The 21,972-nt window shown below is 44.8% G+C and overlaps 1 protein-coding gene across 5 annotated transcripts in view; it reads left to right on the top strand.

The window, feature by feature from the left end:
• Positions 1-21,972, top strand: part of LOC134339031 (parkin coregulated gene protein homolog) — a 498,671-nt gene that overhangs the window by 334,146 nt on the left and 142,553 nt on the right. For 4 of the 5 annotated variants that reach the window (XR_010016335.1, XM_063035290.1, XM_063035292.1 and 1 more), the window contains one exon: positions 20,197-20,346. The exons of the other annotated variant lie outside the window; for it this stretch is intronic. Coding sequence is in view for 3 of the 4 variants with exons in the window: in XM_063035290.1 (XP_062891360.1) it covers positions 20,197-20,346 (150 nt within the window). In the remaining variant the exon portion in view is untranslated. The remainder of the gene's footprint in view (positions 1-20,196; positions 20,347-21,972) is intronic. 5 annotated transcript variants of the gene reach the window in all.

Genomic DNA, 21,972 nt, shown 5'->3' with positions numbered 1-21,972 from the left:
GATCTGATTTGAGAAGAAGGATATGAACATATGCGGGACACGTGAAATGATAACGATAAAGTACTTCCTTGCTCAATGGCATCACATGGAGCAGCCAGTCCCTAAGTGATGAATAATTATCCTCTCTGGGTGTTCATTAGTTATGGCAGGATTTTCAGTAATTGTCCCTCAACAAGAAAGATTATTAACAGTAATATCTAAGCTAAGGGCAACAAAATCTGGATCTGAATTTGAAAAAAAGTCAAGCAAGAGTTGGATCTGTTCTCCATCTTTCTTTAGCTAAAGAGGAGTGAATCTGTGGAGTCAGTAGCCACAGGCGGCTGTGGAGGACAAGTTAATGGGTATACTTAAGACAGAGGTTGATAGATTCTTGATTGGTTGGGGCAGGAAAAGATACGGGGAGAAGGCAGAAGATTGCAGCTGAGAGGGAAAATTGGATCAGCCATGATGAAATAGCAGAGCAATGGGCCAAATGGCCTAATTCTGTTCCTATATTTTATGGTGTTTCATATTATTTTCTCAATTACGCCGAAGTGTTTTATATTTATAACAATGCAGAAAGATGCCCATTGGCCCGTTGCCTCAGCCTTGTCACCCAGATCCCATGCTCCACCTCTTTATTCTCTGCATTCCTGTAACTTGCTCCCAACACACGGCCATCAACTCCCCTTTGATCCTTTGTACCTATATTGTACAAGGGACTGTTTACAGGGGTCAATGAATCTACTAGTCTGCCTTTGGAGGAAACCAGACCTCCCAGTGGAAATCCAAGCATTCACAGATTGGACTTCACATTGTTGAAGGCTATGAAGGCTAATGAGCTGAACGCCTTCACTACCAGTGTTGGCACTTTCAGAGAACTATGAACTTGCACCCCAAGTGATTCAATGGACCCTCCCGTCTGCTGTACATTAGTCCACTGAAATGTCTGGTTTAAATATTATCTGCCTTTGCTTCGCCCGATTTCCCAGCTAATATATGTCCCGATAGTGGTAGCACGTGGCCAATTGGTTAAGGCGTTCATAATGATCTGAAGGTCGCTAGTTGTGTCCTTGAGCAAGGCACTTAACCACACATTACTCTGCGATGACACTGGTGCCAAGCTGTATGGGTCCTAATGCCCTTCCCTTGGACTACATCAGTGGTGTGGAGAGGGGAGACTTGCAGCACGGGCAACTGCCAGTCTTCCATACAACCTTGCCCAGGCCTGCGCCCTGGAAACCTTCCAAGGCGCAAATCCATGGTCTCACGAGACTAACAGATGCCTATATATGTCCCAATGTACACTAACAAATTCTAACTGGCTGCATCACCGTCTGGTATGGGAAATTGGGGGCGACTGCACAGGATCAAAGTAAAATCCAGAGAGTTGTAAACTTAGTCAGCTCCATCATGGGCACTAGCCTCCATAATGTCCAGGACAGCTTCGAGGAGCGATGCATCATTAAGAACCCGAATCACGCAGGACATGCCCTGTTCTTATTGCTACCATCAGGAGATAGCACTGGAGATCAAGATCAGGACATGGAGTCTTGGAGAAGGGAGGCTGCTGTGCTAACTGCTGCATCAGTGTGTTAACCAAGAGCAGCAAGTCATATCTACTCTTGTACGATCAGAAGTGTGACAGCCAATTTGCTTACAGCAACCATCTCTCTGACAATGATTAGATGATGTAATGGTCTCGGCACAGGGGTCTTGAAAATGAGTCCTTTAACTGTTTGACAGAGGTAGGCATTTTGCTGTGTCTAAACTTGCCCTTATCATCATCATCATTATATGCCGTGTTATATGACCTGGATGATCACGATGGTTCTTGGCAAATTGTTTTACGGAAGCCGTTTTCTTCTGGGCCGTGTCTTTACAAGACGGGTGATTCCAGCCATTATGAATACTCTTCAGAGGTTGCCTGCCCGGCGTCAGTGGTCGTGTAACCAGGACTTGTGACATGCACCAGCTGCTCATACGACCATCCACCACCTGCTCTCGTGGCTTCATGTGACCCTGATCTGGGGGGCTAAGCAGGTGCTACACCTTGTCCAAGGGTGACCTGCAGGCTAGCAGAGGGAAGTAGTGCCTTACATCTCCTTTGGTAGAGACATATCTTCACCCTACCACCTTACGTATATGTACTTTGATAATAAATTTACTTTGAACCTTGAACTTTATTTGGGAGTCTGGATAGGGACAGTCAATTGGCCATCATTATCTGGACTCCCAAAACGATGCAGCTGGCTGGGAGCACCTGTTTAGTCATATATTAACAAGGGGCACCTTGAATTGGGGTCTCGATGGAGAGCAATCTATTAAAACACAAACAAGTACACCATGAATCAAACTCTGATGGCAAGCAGATTTCATGGAGCATGAACATAAAGCGGAGCCTTGTGTATGTAAGTGTCACTCTTCTCAGGAGAGATGGTCTGATTGAAAATATCTTTTGATTTAGTCATCAGTTTTCCTGAAAGTCTCTTTGGCTCACGGCAGAATGAAAGATGAAGTGTCATAACGCTTTGAATTCCACCAACAGATGTCAAAACATTTCTATATGTGGCCCAGTTTTGCAGCTTGGCTGGAGGATTGAAAGATATTATAATTAAATGATAGTGTTACAATTGGAAACCTAGACAAGAATTTCACTGAAAAATAAATTTCCCCTCCCCCATTCCGCTTCTTCAGTTCCCCGCTAGGTCCTCTTCCCTCTTCTCAGCTGCCTATCTCCTCCCCCGGGTGCCTCTCCTCCTTCCCTTTCTCCTATGGTCCACTCTCCTCACCAGTCAGATTCCTTCCTCTCCAGCCCTCTAATCTTTCCCACCCGCCACCTTCTAGCCACCCTCCTTCCCCTTACCCCACCTTCTTATTCTGGCATCTTCCCCCCTTCCCGTCCAATCCTGAAGATGGATCTTGGTCTGAAACGTTGACTGCTTATGCATTTCCACAGATGCTGCCTGACCTGGTGAGATCCTCCAGCATTTTGTGCGTGTTGCTCAGAATTCCACATCTGCTTTATTTTATACTTTCCGCTCTCTCTCTTGACAATGGAATCAATGTACAATTAGAGTAAAAGGGTGTTTGATTGTTGGCGTGGGCCAAAGGACCTGTTTATTTGTGTTCCTCTCTAACCTAGTTAATTTGATTTGTTTAATATATATATTTGTTATTGTATATATAGATTTTTATTTAATGTGCTGTAGATTATTATTCTGGCTTCTCTCCCCTTTCTTTCCGGTCCTGGTGAACATCTCAGCCTGCAACATCAGCTCTTTATTTTCCTCCTTATTTTGTAAATTTTATTCATTGAGATACAGCAGGGAATTGGCCGTTCTGGCTGCCCAGCCACCCCCCAATTTAATCCTCCCCGAATCACAGGACAGTTTATACTAACTAATTAACCTACCGACCCGTCAGTGGAGTTAGAATCGGCAGCACCAAGAGGAAACCCACGCGGTCACGGGGAGAACGTACAAACTCTTTACAGGCAGCGGCGGGAATTGAACCCGGGTCGCCTGTACTGAAAACCGTTGTGCTGACCATTGTGCTGCCATGTCACCCTAATTAAAGTACAATCCGAGTAAATGTGTGGTTGATGGTTGACATAAGCCAAAGGTCCTGGTTATTTATATACCTCTCTGAGTCTTTCAAATCATTTTCCTTTCATTATTAAACTGTAGCTCTCTACAGAACTTGGGTGCTTCCAGTTTAAAGAAAGATTTACAGGTGAGTAGCACCTTCCATGACAGGAATTGCTTTATTTATTGTCACATGTACTGACGTGCAGTGAAAAGGTTATCTTCCATACTGTTCATACAGATCAATTCACTACGCAGTGCACCGAGGTAAAATAATATCAGAATGCAGAAAAAAGTGTAACAGCTACAGGGAAGGTGCAGTACAGGGAGACAATAAGAGGCAAGGGCACAATCAGGTAGATGGTTCAAACGGATTAAATTGTTCAATTTAATGTCAGAGAATGTACACAGTATACAACCTGAAATTCTCACTCTTCACAGACGTCCACAAAACAGAAAAGAAACTCCAAAGAATGAATGACAGAAGCATCAGAACGCCACACCCCCTTCCCCCTCCCACGCACAAGCAGCAGCAAAAGCTTCAGCCCCCCCCTCACCTGCACCAGCTAAAGCACCGACCCAGCCCCGCCCTCCATGCAAGCAATAGCAAAAGCCCCCAAAGAGACCTTGATCTAGAGTCCTTCAAAAACATCAGTGCATAACCCAGCACTTTGGCATCTCAGACAAGAGAAAGTCTGCAGATGCTGGAAATCCAAGCAACACACACAAGATGCTGAAAGAAACCAACGGGCCAGGCAGTGTGGTAAACCATGTGTATAAAGTTTACCTGTCTGGACGTGCCTGGACACACCCCTCTGCTGACTACCCCTGTGGCTCCACCCACAGACCCCTGAATAAAGGCGATTGTGTCACTGCTCTTCCCTGAGTCCAGGGCAAATATTCAGCATGGACGTGTGTCCATTTACTGTTGATAAAAGTCTTTCAGTATTTACTCTACTTCCACTCTTTTGCAATAATTGATAGTGCATCAGGCAGCACCTAGGAAAAGAATATAATCGATATTTCGGGCTGAAACCCCTTCGGCAGGACTGACTTTGGCATCTCTGACAGGTTCTCTCTCACCAGCAAGGGAGAGAGGGACCGTTCCTGCAACAACAAGAGCAGGAGGCCAGCAGCTCCCTTTTCTGACATTACAATCTTCCGCTTCGCTTCTCTTAGTCCCCCGAATTGAGGACCGACAGGCTCTCACCCTCCCTCAAAGAGTGAGGGGGGACCTCTCGAGTGCAGGGACCTTCTTCCGACAGCAGCGCACACCGCCTGCTGTCTCGATGTCTCAGTCTCCTGCGACATTCCAGTCAGTGACGTTGGCGAGGAACCGGGTCATCCAGGAGGCCACACCCCAAAGCCCCACATCTTCCAGGCTGCACCTGGAGATACGAAAATGCTAGGCCACACTTCGAGTCCGAGAACCTACCACTCACAGAGAACCACAGACTGAGCCGCAGCTGTAGATTGTGAACTCAAGGATCCATTTTATTGTACTTGGGAACCATTTAATAGCCTCATAGCAGAGGGATAGAAACTGTCCTTGAGCCTACAGGTACGTGCTTGCAGGCTTTTGCATCTTACATCCCATGAAAAAGTTTCTCTTGTATACTGTTCATACAGATCAATTCGTTACAGAGTGCATCGGGGTAGTACAAGGTAAGACAACAACAATGCGGAATAGAGTGTAACAGCCACAGAGAAAGTGCAGTGCAGGTAGGCCAGAAGGTTCAAGGTCATTACGAGGTGGATTGTGAGGTAGAGTCTATCTTATCGTACTGGGGGACCATTTTATTGTCAATCACAAACACAAGAGAGTCTGAAGATGCTGGAAACTCAAATCAACACACATCAAAATGCTGGAGGAACTCAACAGGTCAGGCAGCATCTATGGAAAAGAATAAACAGCCGACGTTTTGGCCTGAGACCCGAACCTGAAGAAAGGTCTCAGCCTGAAATGTCAACTGTTTATTCTTTACTCATAGATACTGCCTGACCTGCTGAGATCCTCCAGTATTTTGTGAGTGCCACACCATCTTAGAGCCTTATAACAGTGAGATAGAAGCTGTTCTTAAGTCTGATAGTATGTGCTTTCGGGATTTTGTATCTTCTGTCCGATGGGAGAAGAGAATATCTCCAGGGTGGGTGGGTTCTTACAGCCAAGGGATTATTTCTGAGGTGTGATCATTGTTGAATTATTGGCAGCATGGTAGCTAGTTAGTACATAGAAAGATCCCACAATCCAATTGGATTTGGTAATGCTAACTGAAGGATAAATATTGGACTACTACTCGGCTCCTCTTCAGGGAGCTCTGCATCTGAGATAAAGGATTGCTGTCCACTGTATTACTAAAGTGAGGAACACACACAAAATGCTGCAGCAACTCAGCAGGTCAGGCAGCATCTATGGAGGAGAATAAATAGTCGATGTTTTGGCCAAGACCCTCCATCAGAACCCTCCAATAAAGCAAGTTCTCTATCTTGCGTGCTTCGGGTGGATACATGAATGGGTGTCTGAGTAAAGGGTAGAATCCACCTTATTGTAGTAGAAGTAAACTGTGCATAATACTAAAGTTCAGAATTAACACCTAACAATTTCACTATCTTTGTTGTTTGTCTTCTATTTTCCAAGAACTAACCATTCCTGCAGAAATACAGTACACATGAAAACAGAGTAACTGGGTTCAAAGTTCAAAGTCGATCTATTATCAATGTATGTATATAGTATCCAACCTTGAGATTCATCTCCTTGCAGGCAGCCACAAAGAAGCACCATAGAACCCATTTTTTAAAAAAAAACACAAAACAAGACCATCAAACAGGCAAAAAGAGGAATAAATCTTTTATTGAAAAGGAATAGTTTTGGCAATCTTCCATATTTGGTGCTAATATTTAAAGAACATCCATGCCAAGCAACCAGACTGAAGGAGGTTGGTTTGAAAGCATGGTACAATTGGAAACAATTTGGAAGATGTGTAGCTTGGGTGGCTGACGGTTGGGTTGAAATGTTCTCCAAACTTGGTAATTTACTTGCAAGTAAATTGCTAGGATCAGAGAACAATTCAACCCAACCATGATACAATTACTTTTGGAGGCATTGCCCTTTCCGTTCTTGCAATCTTGCATTCAGATAATTTAATTGAGCCAAGGAAAAAATAATGTTTTCCCATTTTTGATTGAGGGAATAAATCAGCCAAGATGGAATGGTGGAACAGAGTTGATGGGCCGAATGGCCTAAATCTGCTCCTATGTCTTATGGTCGTGGAAATAACTCCGAAAATGCATAGTTGGTGGTTGAGTTGAGTTGTTCTCCAATCTCGGCAAACCATTTGCAAATGTTTCACCTCCGTCCGAGGAGACATCATCAGTGCACTGTTTACTTGTGGTGTGACCTCCAATGCTTGGCCTTTATGAACTTCTCAATCAGCTGATTGGGAGTCATTACAGAAACTTTCTTATTGTCTTAAGGTCTTATTGTCTATGAGAGTTTGATAATAAAAATGGTTCTAGTGGTTTCATACTTCACTTCAAGTACAGACCTCAATGTTTAGTCTGTATAAAAAAATGTATAGGAAAAAAAATAGAATGAGCAGATCTCTAAGATTCAACAATTTTCAACATGCTGCGTAGAGGAGGCACCTTCTTGCAGTGGGTGGTAAGTATGTGGAGCAAGCTGCGACAGGAAGTGGTTGAGACAGGTACCGATATGAACATTGAAAAGATATTTGGATGGATACCTGGTGAGAAGATCTTTCCAGAAAGGGTTCCCAGTCCCTCGGTTAATGGTATGGGTCCATGGCATAAAAATGGTTGGGGACCCCTGATTGAGAGGGATATGAGCAAGATGTGGGCAAATGGGACTCGCTTAGGTGGGTGAGTTGGGCCAAAGGGCCTGTATCAATGCTGTATTGCTGTACGTAACATCAAAACAGCGAGCTATTGGCAGGAGCAATATCTCCCTCTCTCCCTCGCTAGATCTGAGATGTCGAAGTGTTGGGATGGACAGTAGTTTTTTGATGGACTCTGGATCAAGGTCTCTTTGGGGGCACTTCTATTGCTTGCACGATGGGGGGAGGGTCAGTGCTTTTGCCGGAGGAAGTTGGGGGAGGGTTGATGCCTCTGCTGTTACTTGTGCGTAGGAGGGGAGGGGGCAGTTTTCAGTTCTGATGCTTCTATCATTCATTCTTTGCGGTGCTTTCTGTTTCGTGGATGTCTGTGAAGAGTAAGAACTTCAGGTGGAATATGTTCCCTGATATTAAATTTAACCATTGAACCACTGGACTTCAGAATCAGGTTTATCATCATTGACATATGCCATGAAATTTGATCTTTTGTGGTAGAACTGCAGTGAAATACATAAAAAGGTTACTATAAGTCACAGTTGGAATATTAAAGAGTAAATAAATAGTGGGGCAGTGTTCATGGGTTCATTCTCCATTCAGAAATCTGATGGTGGAGGGGAAGAAGCTGTTCCTGAAATATTGAGTGTGTGTCTTTAGGCTCTTGTTCCTCTTCCCTGATGGTGGCAATGAGATGAGGGCATGTCCTGGATGGCGAGGACTCTTAATGGTGGATGTCTCTTTCTAGAGCAGGGCTTCCCAACCTGTGGCCCACGGACCCCTTGCTTAATGGCATTGGTCCATAGCATTAAGAAGGTTGGGAACCCCTGTTCTGGAGGCATCACTTAATGAAGTTGATACATGGGAGGCTGGTGCCCGTGATGAAGCTAGCCAAGTCTACAGGGCTCTGCAGCTTTCTTCCAACCCTGTGCAATGGCCGCACCATACCAGTGATGCAACCAGTCGGAATGCTCTCCGCAGTGCATCTGTAGAGATTTGCTTGAGTCTTTAGGGGCATACCAAATCTCCTCAAATTCCTAATGAAATATAACTGCTGCCCTGCCGTATTTGTAATTGCATCAATATGTTGAGCCCAGGATAGATCCACAAAGGTGTTGGCATCCAGGGACTTGAAACTGCTCACCCTTTCCACTGCTGACCCCTCGATGAGCCCCAATTTGTGATCTCCTGACATCCTCTTCCTGAGGTCTGCAATCATTTTCTTGGTGTTACTGAGTGCAAGGTTGTTGTTGTGACTTTGTGGTCCCTTATATTCTTTAAAATTCAATCATGTAAAATGCAATATCTCATTCATCCTGAATTGGGGCATCACCCAAGGCTTATAGAGTCATGGAACAATACAGCACGGATACAGACCCTTTGGCCCATCAAGTCCATGCCAACCACAGTGTCTACCCAGCTAGTCCCAATTTCCTACATTTGGCCTATATCCCTCAAACATATCTCCAATGTATCTTTCCAAGTCCTTCTTAGACGATACTATTCCACCTGCCTCAACCACTTCAATGAATTAATTTTCAAAGTTTCAAAGTACATTTAATATCAGAGTATGTATACAGTATACAACCTGACATTCATCCTCTTAACAAGAGATCCAAAAAAACAAGAAACCCGAGAGAACAATAGAAACATCAAAATCCCAAAGGCCTCCCTCCCTCCCTTCACGTAAGGCATTAACCCCCATCCAACCCCCAGTTGCACCAGCTGTATCACCGATTCCCCCTCCTCCTACCCCCACCACTGCCAATCATGAACACAGCAGAAAAAGCACCAGTGGAATGGAGTTTAGATCCAGACCTGTTGGGCACAGAGATGAGGGTACTTGTTAGAGTGTATTCTGGAGTCAGGTTATATAGCAGACTATTAACTTCAGTAACCAATGTTCAGATCTGAAAATGGGTTGATTAGAATTAAAATGCAGCCCTGGACAATTGGCTTCCTGGATGCCCGTTGACTGAAAACCAGACAACGCTGATGAACATTCATTTTGGGTGTCTGGAGTGTGGGTGCGAAGAAGGAGGTGTGCGAATTATATGTAATTCAAAGGAAGCGTTGTAGATACATTGTGACTATAGACTGGTCCTTTATCATTAGCATCTAAAATGTCAGGTAATATTGGGTCGAACAGGCCTCTTCAGAGAGGATTTCATGTTGTTGAATAAAAGGCTAGTTTTATATCTACCAGCTACGTCTCTTTGTTCACCTGACAACAGGGTTGACAACTGAGAGACAACCACACTGCCTTGGGTAGGGTTTATCTTCTCAGAATCAGAATCAGGTTTAATATCATTGGCACATGTCGCGCACACACACACACACACACACGCACGCACGCACGCACGCACACTCACACACACACACACACACACACACGCACGCATGCACGCACGCACACTCACACACACACACACACACACACACACACACACACACAAAGATATAGATATAAGTATGTACCTATATATATATGTGTATAAGTCTAGATAAGAATGGACATCATGTCCATGAACACTAGCTCACTACTTTTTTTAATTTCTATTTTTTCACAACTTATTTAATTTAACTAATTAGTGCAACTAATTATTTCAATTAAATAAACAGTGCAAAAATAGAAATGAAAAAGTAGTGAGGCAGTGTTTATGGGTTCAATGTCCGTTCAGAAATCGGACGGCAGAGGGGAAGAAGCTGTTCCTGAATCACTGAGGCTTCTGTACCTCCTTCCAGACGGTAACAATGAGAACAAGGCATGACCTGGGTGATGAGGGTCCTTAATGATGGATGCCAAGAGGGATCGTACCTTGAAGCTGCCCTGGATACTACGGAGGCTGGTGCCAAGGACGGAGCTGACTAAGTTTACGACTCACTGCAGCTTGTTTCAATCCTGTGCGATAGCCCTTCTGCTCCACACCTTAATGAAAACAAAGTGGGAAGGCAGATGCAGGCATTTCAGTTAGCAGGCAGTTAATGGAACTAGTGAGACACAACTGGGAGAAATAGAGTGGGCCAAAAATGTGAAATAATGGGGAGGCACTAATTAAGATAAGTTGCTTGCTGGAACAAATGGATGTTAAATTAGAGACAAAAAGATTGTTGAGAGGATTTAAAAAGCAATGCAGCAATAATTAATGTACTTTGTTAGATAAAAGCTCAGACAAAAACAGTTTCACCTGCAGGGCAACATTTATAAAATACATAGTAATTTTTACCAGTGCTGTCTTAACCACAACTCCCAAGCCATGGGGAATCAGAATCAGGATTAATATCACCAGCGTACGTTGTGAAATTTGCTGTCTTTACGGCATCAGTACAATGCATTACACAATAAAAAACTGAGAATTACAGTAAGTATATATATATTGAATAGTTAAATTACATAAGTAGTGCAAAAATAAAAATTACATAAGTAGTGAGGTGGTGTTCATGGGTTCAATGTCCATTCAGAAATCGGACGGCAGAGGGGAAGAAACTGGAATTTAGAAGGCTGAGATGGGATCTTATTGAAACATGTAAGATTATTGAGGGATTGGACACGCTGGAGGCAGGAAGCATGTTCCTGTTGATGGGTGAGTCCAGAACCAAAAGCCACAGTTTAAGGATTAGGGGTAGGCCATTTAGAACGGAATTCAGGAAAAACTTTTTCACCCAGAGAGTGGTGGATATATGGAATGCTCTGCCCCAGAAGGCTGTGGAGGCCAAGTCTCTGGATGCTTTCAAGAAAGAGATGGATAGAGCTCTTAAAGATAGCGGAATCAAAGGTTATGGGGATAAGGCAGGAACTGGATACTGATTGTGGGTGATCAGCCATGATCACAGTGAATGGCGGTGCTGGCTCAAAGGGCCGAATGGCCTACTCCTGCACCTATTGTCTATCGCATATTGTCTAAACAGTTCCTGAATCATTGAGTGTGTGCCTTCAGGCTTCTGTACCTCCTCCCTGATGGCAGCAACGAGAAGATGGCATGACCTGGGTGATAAGGAGTTGTTAATTGCCTTTTTGAGGCACTGCTCTCCTTGGAGATGTCTTGGATACGACAGAGGCTTGTGCCCATGATGGAGCTGCCTGAGTTCATGACTTTCTGCAGCTTATTTCGAACCGATGCAGTAACCCCACACCACCACCCTAATCCCCTCCATACCAGATGGGGATGCAGCCGATTAGAAAACTCTCCTCTGTACATCTGTAGAAATTTTTGAGTATCTCTGTTGAGTTGATGAGTTGGTACCAAATCAACTCAAACTCCTGATGAAATATAGCCGCTGTCTTGCCTTCTTTGTAGCTGTTGGGTCCAGGTTAGATCCTCAGAGATATTGACACCCAGGAACTTGAACTGGCTCACTCCCTGCACCTCTGACCCCTCATTGACAAGGGTAGCAGGCACAAGGGAACGTAACTGTCTGTATGTAATGTTCAGCATCACGTTACACTGTATGTGACTGATCAGATGCTGTATTCGCCACAATTGAGGAGAGTCCTCGGCCATCACGCAGCACCCTCCCCATGGAGGATATGTTCCCTTCTCATTACTACCATGGGGGAAGAGGTACAGAGGCCTGAAGGCCCACACTCAACAATTAACATAGAACATCGACCTTCAAGAGGATCACAACCTCGCCGTTGGGTTTGGAGGCTTGCGTGCCGCAATGACCCGGACAGCTATGCTGGCTGGAGTCAGGGCCTTGCGCTTTGGCTCTTGGTAGGGTCACCAATGCCAAACAGGTCAAAGGGTAGAGGTCAAACTACGAGTGAACCATTGGTCCTCCAGGTTCGTGGGTTCAGCTCAGGGCCAGCAGCTCTGCCTTGTAAAACAAAGGTTTTGCAGAAACAGCAGTGAAGAATCCTTCTACATCTGAGTGTGATGGTATTTTCCATTTAAGAATTGCATGTCTGACAGTAGTGAAAACCAAGAGGAAGTTACTGTCATGAGGAAGGAAGCTCTTAACACCGCCAGGGATGAAGAACCTTCATTGCTGCTCTTAAGACTAGTGGCGTATTCAGCAGTGAGTATAGAACGCAGAACAGGGCTGTACAAGAATAGGCCCTTCAGCCCACAATGTTGTGCCAACCCAGTTAAAATGAAATCAAAGACCCCCAAAAACAAATCCCTCGTACCTGCACAATGTCCAGATCCCTCCATCTTTCTCACATACATGTGCCTATCCAAATGTCTCTTAAAAGCCTCCATACCAGGCAGTGCATTCCTGGCATCCACCACTCTCTGAGTAAAAAACCTACCCCTCACATCCCCCTTGAACTACCCCCTCTCACCTTCAATGCATGCCCTCTGGTATTAGACATTTCAACCCTGGGAAACAGATACTGTCTGTTTACTCTATCTATGCCTCTCATAATCTTATAAACCTCTATCAGATCTAGCCTCAGCCTCCGCAACTCCAAAGGAAACAACCCAAGTTTGTCCAGCCTCTTGTGATAAAACATGCTCTCTAAACCAGGCAGCATCCTGATAAACCTCTTCTGCACCCTCTCCATGGATTCAACATCCTTCCTATACTGGGGAGACCAGAGTTCAGGGACAGTTTTCTCTCGGCTATGACCAGATTCTCAACTGCCTATGAACACCACTTCTTTTTCAATAGTTACATTTAATGTCAGAGAAATGTATACAATATACATCCTGAAATTCTTTTTCTTCGGAAGCATCCAGGAAAACAGAGGAGTGCCCCAACAAATGAATAACAGTTAAATGTTAGAACCCCAAAGCCCCTCCAGCTCCCCCCCAAACACAAACAGCAGCAAAGCAACGACCCCCCTCCCTCACCAACAAAAAAGCATCTGCACCCTCCACCGAGCACTCAAGCATGCAGCAAAGCATCAATAAAGACACAGACTTGTAGTACCCAAAAGACTACTTGTTCACCTGGTAATTCGACATACCACAGGCTCTCTCTCTCCCTAATAAGGGAAAAAGAGATGTCCCCATTTCACAGCAAGAGGGAAGGCAAAACAAAACAACTCGCCGATTTATGGCGTTAAAAGTCACTTTTTCCGAGCTCTGTGCCCAAAGAACTCGGGTCTCTGGGCACACAGCCAGCAGCCAGCTCGCTGCTTTCGATCTTCCGTGTACTCCCACGACACATCAGGCAATGGCACCGAGCTCGAATCCACCCACCTCCAGAGGCACGAAGATCCGGCACCCTGAAGGCGTGCTGGTCTTCCAGGCTGCGCCCTTGGCATATCGAAAAGCAGCCAGACGTGAGGCCCTGAGAGCGGGTCCCATTCCCGCAAAGAACCAGTCAGAGTGTAACTCCAGGTCAGGGTCTTCAAAATAACCCTGAAAAGGAAAAAAAAAGAGATATTAAAGATAGAAATAGCGCTGCTCCTGAAGATGCAAGCAAAGGGGTTGCTGTTAGCTGCCATCAGCCTAAGCTCCGACTTCCGAGAAGGATTTTGCACCAGGATATAGAGTCATAGGGAAGTACAACAGAGAAACGTTTAGTCCATGGTGAAAGCATTTAAACTGCCTTCTCCCATCAACGTGTGCGAGCATCACAGCCCTCCATAACCCCACCATCCATGTACCTATCCAACCTTCGTTTAAACGTTGAAATCGATCTCACATGTATTACGTGTGCTGGCAGCTCATTCCACACTCTCATGACCCCCTGAGCAAAGAAGTTACCCCTCATGTTACCCTTAAACTTCTCACCTTTCATCCTTAACCTATGATCTCTGGCTGTAGTCCCACTCAACCTCAGTGGAAAAAGACTGTTTGTATTTATCTATACCCCTCATAATTTTGCATACATTTCTCAAATCTCCTCTCAGTCTTCTATGTTCTAAGGAATAAAGTCCTAACTTATTCAATCTTTCCTTATAACTCAGGTCCTCCAGACCCAGCAACATCCTTGTAAATTTTCTCTGTACTAGTTTGCCCTCAACAGCAGGTATATCACTTTGGATACTGTCAGTAGGGATGACCTAACAGAGGAAAGTCACAGTCTCTGGCATTAAGTCTGCCTCTGTGACTCAGAAGGGAAGGGAAAAGAGGAGGCATGCTGGGGAGATAGGTGATTTGTTAGTTAGAGGAACAGACAGGAGGTTCTGTAGGTGAGAACGGGATTCCCGGATGGTATGTTGCTTCCCAGGTGTAAGGGTTCGGAGTATCTTGGATTGAATCCTCAACATTCTTAAGTGGGAGAGTGAAGAGCCAGAAGTCGTGGTCCGTGTACGTACCAATGACATGGGTAGGACAAGTTATGAGGTTCTGCAGAGAGTGTTCATGGAGTTAGGTGCTAAGTTAAAGGGCAGGATCTCCAGGGTTGTGATCTCAAAATTCCTACCCATACCACATGCTAGTGAGGCCAGAACTAGGCAGATTATACAGTTTAATACATGGCTAAAGAGTTGGTTTAAGAGCGAGGGCATAAGATTTTTAGATTATTGGGCTCTCTTCCAGAGAAGGTGGAACCTGTATAGAAGGGGAAGTTTGCATCTGAACTGGAGGGGGACTAATACCCCAGCGGGAAGGTTTGTTAATGCTGCACTGTGGGTTTAAACAAGAGTTGCAAGGGGATGGGAAACAGAGTGCCAGAAGAGTTTGCGGAGAGACTGCGGAGGCAGATGTTGGTAAGACCTCAGACAAAGCCAGGAATCAAAAGGCTGAGGGTGATGGTTGACGGGTAGTAACTGTTTTTGAACCTGATGGTGCGAGTCCTGATGCTCCTGTACCTTCTTCCTGATGGCAGCAGCGAGAAAAGAGCATGGCCTGGGTGGCGGGGATCTCTGAAGATGGATGCTGCTTTCCTGCGACAGCATTTCATGTAGATGTGCTTTGTGGTTTATCATGCTGAATGTCATTAAATTAATAAATTAGAAAGCCTGACATAGAGTATGTCCACATGTTGGTCCCTGCAAATGGCAAAAGTAGTTCTGCCTCTGTCTCTCTCTCTCCCTCTCTCTCTCTCTCTCTCTCTCTCCCTCTCTCTCTCTCACTCTCTCTCTATCCACTTTTAGTAATTGTTCTGTCTCTCTGTCTCTGTCTCATCTGACTGCCTCGGTCTCTCCCTCTCTCTATGCCTTATCAGTCTGCCTCTCCCTCTCTCTGTGTCTTGTCTCTCTGCCTCTGTCTCTGTGTCTCATCTGTCTGTCTCTGCCTCTCCCCCTCTCTCTCTCTCTGTGCCTCTCCACTATTAGTAATTGTTCTATCTCTCTGCCTTTGTCTCTGTCCCTCTCTCTGTGTCTCATCTGTCTGCCTCTGTCTCTCTGTCTGTCTGTCTCTCTCTCTCTCTCTCTGTGTCTCTCCACTTCTAGCAATTGTTCTTTTAAATCTGTCTTGTGCACTGTGGAAGAAGTTACTAAATCGAGTGCACTTTGTGTATTTTCTGACTTATGGAAAAAAGTGACTAGGAGACGTCAGTAAAACAATGGAACACTTTCATTACCTCAGGGATGGCCTGTAGCTTTAAGATGCCGGAGGAAAATCTGACTACCTGAGGGATACTTGTGTGGTTGCAGGAGAAACATGTAAATTTCACACAGACAGAACCCAGGTCACTGGAGCTATAAGACAGGGATGCTCACTGTCCAATTACCATTCACCCATTACCCCTCGTATCTAATTTAGACTGGCTTCCAATTAAGAAGTCCTGTCAACCAACAATCTGCAGAGCTGCAAGTTAACCCACACACCCATTTAAAATTTTATCCGCAAAATTCAAAGTAAATTTATTATCAAAGTATGTCTCCATATACAACCCTGAGATTCATATTCTTGTGGCCATACTCAATAAATCCATAATGGAATAATAACCGTAATATTATCGATGAAACAGTACCAATGTTGGTGTTCAGCCAGGGTGCAGAAGACAACAAACTGTGCAAATACAAAGGGAAAGAAATAATAATAATAATAAATAAGTAATAAATATTAAGAACATGAGATGAAGAGTCATTGAAAGTGAGACCATACATTATGGGAGCATTTCAATGATGGGGCAAGTTATCCCCTTTGGTTCAAGAGCCTGACGGTTTAGGGGTAATAACTATTCCTGAACACGGTGGTGCGAGTTGTGAGGCTCCTGTACCTTCTTCCTGATGGCAAAAGTGAGAAGAGTGCATGTTCTGGGTGGTGGGGGTCTCTATTGATGGATGCTTCTTTCCTGTGACAGCACTTCATGTAGACGTGGTCATTGGTGGGGAGGGCTTTGCGTGTGATGAACTGGGCTGTATCCATGACTTTTCTGTAGGATTTTCCACTCAAGGGCATTGTAAGACTTATCAATTTTACAATTCTTCTTCCAAATACCTCAAGTTGTCTGATGGTCTTGTGATATTGTAAGACATCCTCATTAACTCTTCTAAGCTTATCCATACATCCCAGTGTTGACCTTTGATTAAACTGGTATCATTCTACTTCAGAGAAGCAAACCTTTCATGACAAAAGCTCTCCACTTCACTCTCTGTCTCTTGGCCTCACTTCTTCAAGACCCACCCCTGCCCTAATGTGTGCTTATGTAATTTGATATCCAGTTGGGTTTCTTGACTCCACTAGGGCATTTTGTTATGATGAAGATCATGCACTGATACAGCATGGAATCAAGCTCTTCACCCAGCTACTCCATGCCAACTCACATTCCCATCAAAGAAAATCCCATTTTTCTGTATTTGACCCAGATCTTTCTGACGATATCCTTCCCATGGACCTGTCCAAGTGTATTTTGAATATTGCTTATATACCTGCTTCAACCACTTCTTTCAGCAGCTCATTCCATGTCATTCCATGTAATGACTGCCTTCTATGTGTAAACGTTCCCCCTTAGGCTCTTATTCGATCTCTCCCCTCTCATCCTAAACCAGGGGTTCTGAACCTTGTTATGCCATGAACCTTTTGGCAGTCCAGTGAAGCCTATGGACCCCTTCTCAGAATTATGTATTTTAATTGATACAATAAAATACCCTGGATCACAAAAGAAACTAATTATATTGAAATACTGTTATCAATATATTAAAGAAAAACAAATTTGTGATATAGTATTATCACAAATACATCTGCCCATACAACTCCTCCCTCAGCTCCATTCAGGGCCCCAAACAGTCCTTCAAGGTGAGGCAACACTTCACCTGCGAATCTGCTGGGGTTGTCTATTGTATCTGGTTCTCCCAATGGCGACCTCCTCTACATTAGTGAGACCCGTCGCAAGTTGGGGAACCACTTCATCGAGCACCTCCGCACCATTTGCCACAAGCAGGACTTCCCAGTGGCCAAACATTTTAATTCCCGTTCCAACGTGCCCATCCACGGCCTCCTCAGGGTGGAGGAGCAACACTCTGTATTCTGTCTGGGTAGCCTCCAATCTGACGTCATGAATATAAGGTGAACCTTCTGGTGAACAAAATTTCCCCTCTCCCCCACTTCCTGTATTCCCCACTCTGATCTTTTACTTCTTATCACCTACCTATTACTTCCCCTGGGTCCCCTCCTTCTTCCCTTTCTCCTGTAGTCCACTCTCCTCTCCTATCAGATTCCTTCTTCTCCAAGCCCTTGACCTTTCCCATCCTCCTGCCTTCACCTATCACTTTCCAGCTAGCCTCTTTCCTCTCCTCCCACCATTTAATTCAGGCATTGCCCCCAACCCCATTCCTTCTCCATCCTGAAGAAGGGTCTCAGCCCAAAACATTGTCTGTTTACTCTTTTCCATAGATGCTGCCTGACCTGCTGAGTTCCTCCAGTGTTTTGTGTGTGTTGCTAAGTGATACGTGTGCTCCTTTATTAACGCACTAAATAACAAAACTATACATTTTACCATGCAAGTTAAAATTAAATTTTATCTTTTATAACATAAAGCATCCCACCCACACTGCTCATGGGCTGTTTGTCCCACTCCCATCAGGGAAGAGGCTATGTAGCATCCACACCAGGACCACCAGATTCATGAATAATCAGGTTGATTAACACCTTCTCCCACTGCTCACCCACTCCACAACCACTGCTTTATTATTTCCTGTTCAAATAATCTTATTTTCTCACCCCTCATGGGTGGTGTGTATGTGTATTTTTCCCTCAATCTCGGGTCGTCTACCAGAGGCCTGGGAGCGTTTGGCCCACTATCCTTGCTGTTCCCAGTAGTGTGCTCTTCAGGACCAAGATCTCAGATGTTGTTCCTGGGATTTGTTGGAGCCACTCTCCCAGTCCAGGTGTCACAGCTCCAAGTGCTCATATCACCACTGGGATTACTCTGATTTTAACCTTCCACATCCTTTCTATCTGCTCTTTCAAGCCCTGGTATTTCTCCAGCTTCTCATATTCTTTCTTCCTGATGTTACTGTCATTCAGGATTGCCACGTTTGTTACTATAGCTTTCTTCTGTTTCTTGTCCAGTATTACAGTGTCTGGTTGGTTGGCCAGTACCTGCTTATCAATCTGTATTTGGAAGTCCCACAGGATCTGAGCTCTGTCATTCTCCACTTCCTTCTCTGTGTTTCCCATTTGGACTTGGGAGCGTCCAATCCATACTCAGCGCAGATGTTCCTGCACACAATCCCTGGTGTGCTGTTCAGTGTGTGTTGTCCCTGCCTGCATCTTGCACCCTGCTACTGTGTGCTGGATGATTTCAGCGGATTCCTCGCACGGTCTGCATCTTGGGTCCTGTCTGGTGGCCGACACCGGGAACCATCTGGGCTCCATGGCGCGGGGGTCTGGGGTTCAGGTCCCAGTGGTGGCGGCCCGGTAGGGGACTTGGGCTGGACCCTTGCACTTACATTAAATCTGCCCAGAAAAACCTCCGATGAGAGTGACAAGAGCAAGACGAGTCACCAAAATTTTTCAATCTTTAAAATAATGTTTTTTTTTTCTTGAGACATTGTAAGTGTTGCTTATTTCGATGTGCTCGTGTTAATTTTGGATAATAATAATAATAAAAAAAGAGTTGAAAAGAAAGAGTCACGACAGCTTGGATGTCACTCAGATTAACAAGGTCCGCACCAATAGATGGGGAACCGGGTCCATCTGACAAGAAACTGGCTAACAGAACAAATAATAAACGGACGAGGGTGGACTGTATATATAGGCTAAACTTATACTTATGTTAATATAACATGTACTTACAATATATTTATCTAGAGTAACAATCATTTTGTTCTCCTTTACACTCATGTACTGAAGAATGGCAATAAACTATCTTGAATGTGGAATCTTGAAATATGGCCTCACCAATTTCTTGTAGAACTCTTCGATAAAACAAGCAAAATTGCTGAGAGCTTCATCAGGTGAAGCAGAGTTTCCACTTCAGATTGATGATTTGTTCTTAGAGCCAAAATGTAATAAGCTGATGTTCCACTTGTCGAGTTTTCCCAGGTTGATGCAAGGTCCTGAGGAAGGGTCTCGTCCCGAAACGTTGACGGTTTATTCATTTCCGTGGATGCTACCCGACCGGCTCAGCTTTTCCTGCATTGGGTGTGTGTAGCTCTGTACTTCCAGTGTCTGCAGAATTCTAGATACAAAACTGTTTGCTTTTTTTAATGGGTCAGACGCTTGATTAGAAACGTGCCATTTACTCCTGCGAATGACTGAGAGGCTTTCACGTCCCTTGGGGTATAAACAGTGTGAGGACAAAATAATAACAGAAAGCTTCAATGCTACATAAACATGCTGGACAGGCTAATAAGTCTTGGCTGGCAGAAAGAAATGGAAATTGGGGAAGGCGAACGCCAGGGATCTAATGCTGCTCTCAGCTAATGATACACCATCATCTCAGCGGGGAGCATTTAATCAGAACACTGGCTCATAACCCTTTCCTGTCTTACACAGATGCCCTGAACACCCGGAACAAGCATGTTATTTGTACCACACTGAAAATCCTGCAGCATCTTGTCGTATCGGGAGAGCGGGTGGGTGAGGCATTGGTTCCCTACTATCGTCAGATATTGCCTATTCTCAACCTTTTTAAAAACATGAACGGTAAGTGGCAGATGGGGGGGGGGGTCACCTCCCGAACTGTTCTTATGACGTACTTATTCATGAGTTCCTGCACTGGACGACATAGTAGTGTAGTGGTTAGCACAACGGTTTACGATGCAGGCGACCGGGGTTCAATACTCGGTAAGGAGTTTGAACGTTCTCCCTGTGATCATGTGGGTTTCCTTCAGTTTCACTCCCACAATCCAACCCGTTGGTAGGTCAGTTGGTCATTGTAAGTTGCCCCGTGACAATTAGACTAGCACGGGGTTGGCAGCCGGTACTGTAGTGGCAGCTGCACTGGACAATCGAGTGGTCCCCAGCGGCTCCTTGCACCCTTTCCATCTATTGAGCGTCGAGCTAGCAACTTGGCAAAAAATGTTGAAGAAAAGGCAAGGTTGTTGCCCAGTGCGCTACAAGGCACAGAGAGGGACAACAGCAAAGGGCTGGAAAGACCTTTTCCATGGTGTATCTCAATTATTCTCAATAAATCAGAAGTTTAAAGACGTCTTTCAGAGCTCTGGGACAATAAGCATCAAATGTTTTATGCCATAACTTCTGGTGAATGGCACTGAGTTGAGATCCATGGGCAGATTCTGGAAGTATTCCGAACCTGATTCTGAACTGCGTTCCAAAACATTATTCCGAATCTGATTCCGAATCTGCATTCCGAAACTGCATTCAGAAACTGATTCTGAAACTGGTTTAGAGTCATAGAGAAGTACAGCAGAGAATCAGGCCCTTCGGCCCATCTAGTCCATGCCAAAATTGTTTAAACTGCCTGCTCGCTTCAGCCTGCTCTGAGACCATAGCCCTCCATACCCTTACCATCCGTGTACCGATCCAAACTTCTCTTAAATGTTGAAATTGAGCTCGCACACACCAGTTGCACTGGCAGCTCGTTCCACACTCTCATGGCCCTCTGAGCGAAGACGTTTCCCCCTCATGTTCCCCTTAAGCTTTTCACCTTTCACCCTTAACCATGACCTCTGGATGTAGTCCCACCCAAGCTCATTGGGAAAAGCCTGCTTATATTTACCCTATCTCTTCTCTTCATAATTTTGTATAGTTCTATCAAATCTCTGAATCTTCTATGTTCTAAAGAATGCAGTCCTAACCTGGTCAATCTTTCCTTATACCTCAGGTCCTCCAGTCCCTCGTAAGTTTGCTCTGCCCTCTTTCAACCATGTTTCCATCTATCCTGTAAGTACAAGACCAAAACAAACAGTATTCTGAATCTAATTCCACGTCAAAGCAGGATCTCCCAGTGGGTACACATTTTAATTCCACATCCCATTCCCATTCTGATATGTCTATCCACGGCCTCCTCTACTGTCAAGATGAAGCCACACTCAGGTTGGAGGAACAACACCTTATATTCCGTCTAAGTAGCTTCCAACCTGATGGCATGAACATTGACTTCTCAAACTTCCGCTAATGCCCCACCTCCCCCTCGTACCCCATCCCTTATTTATTTATTTATATACACACATTCTTTTTTTTCTCTCTCTCCTTTTTCTCCCTCTGTCCCTCTCTCTATACCCCTTGCCCATCCTCTGGGTTTTTCCCCCCTCCCCCTTTTCTTTCTCCCTGGGCCTCCTGTCCCATGATCCTCTCGTATCCCTTTTG

The sequence above is a fragment of the Mobula hypostoma genome, chromosome 28 (genome assembly GCF_963921235.1).
Source record: "Mobula hypostoma chromosome 28, sMobHyp1.1, whole genome shotgun sequence".
Classification (NCBI taxonomy): Eukaryota; Metazoa; Chordata; class Chondrichthyes; order Myliobatiformes; family Myliobatidae; genus Mobula; species Mobula hypostoma.
The sequence above is the reverse complement of the archived record's forward strand: the minus strand, read 5'-3'. Positions and strand labels throughout refer to the sequence as shown.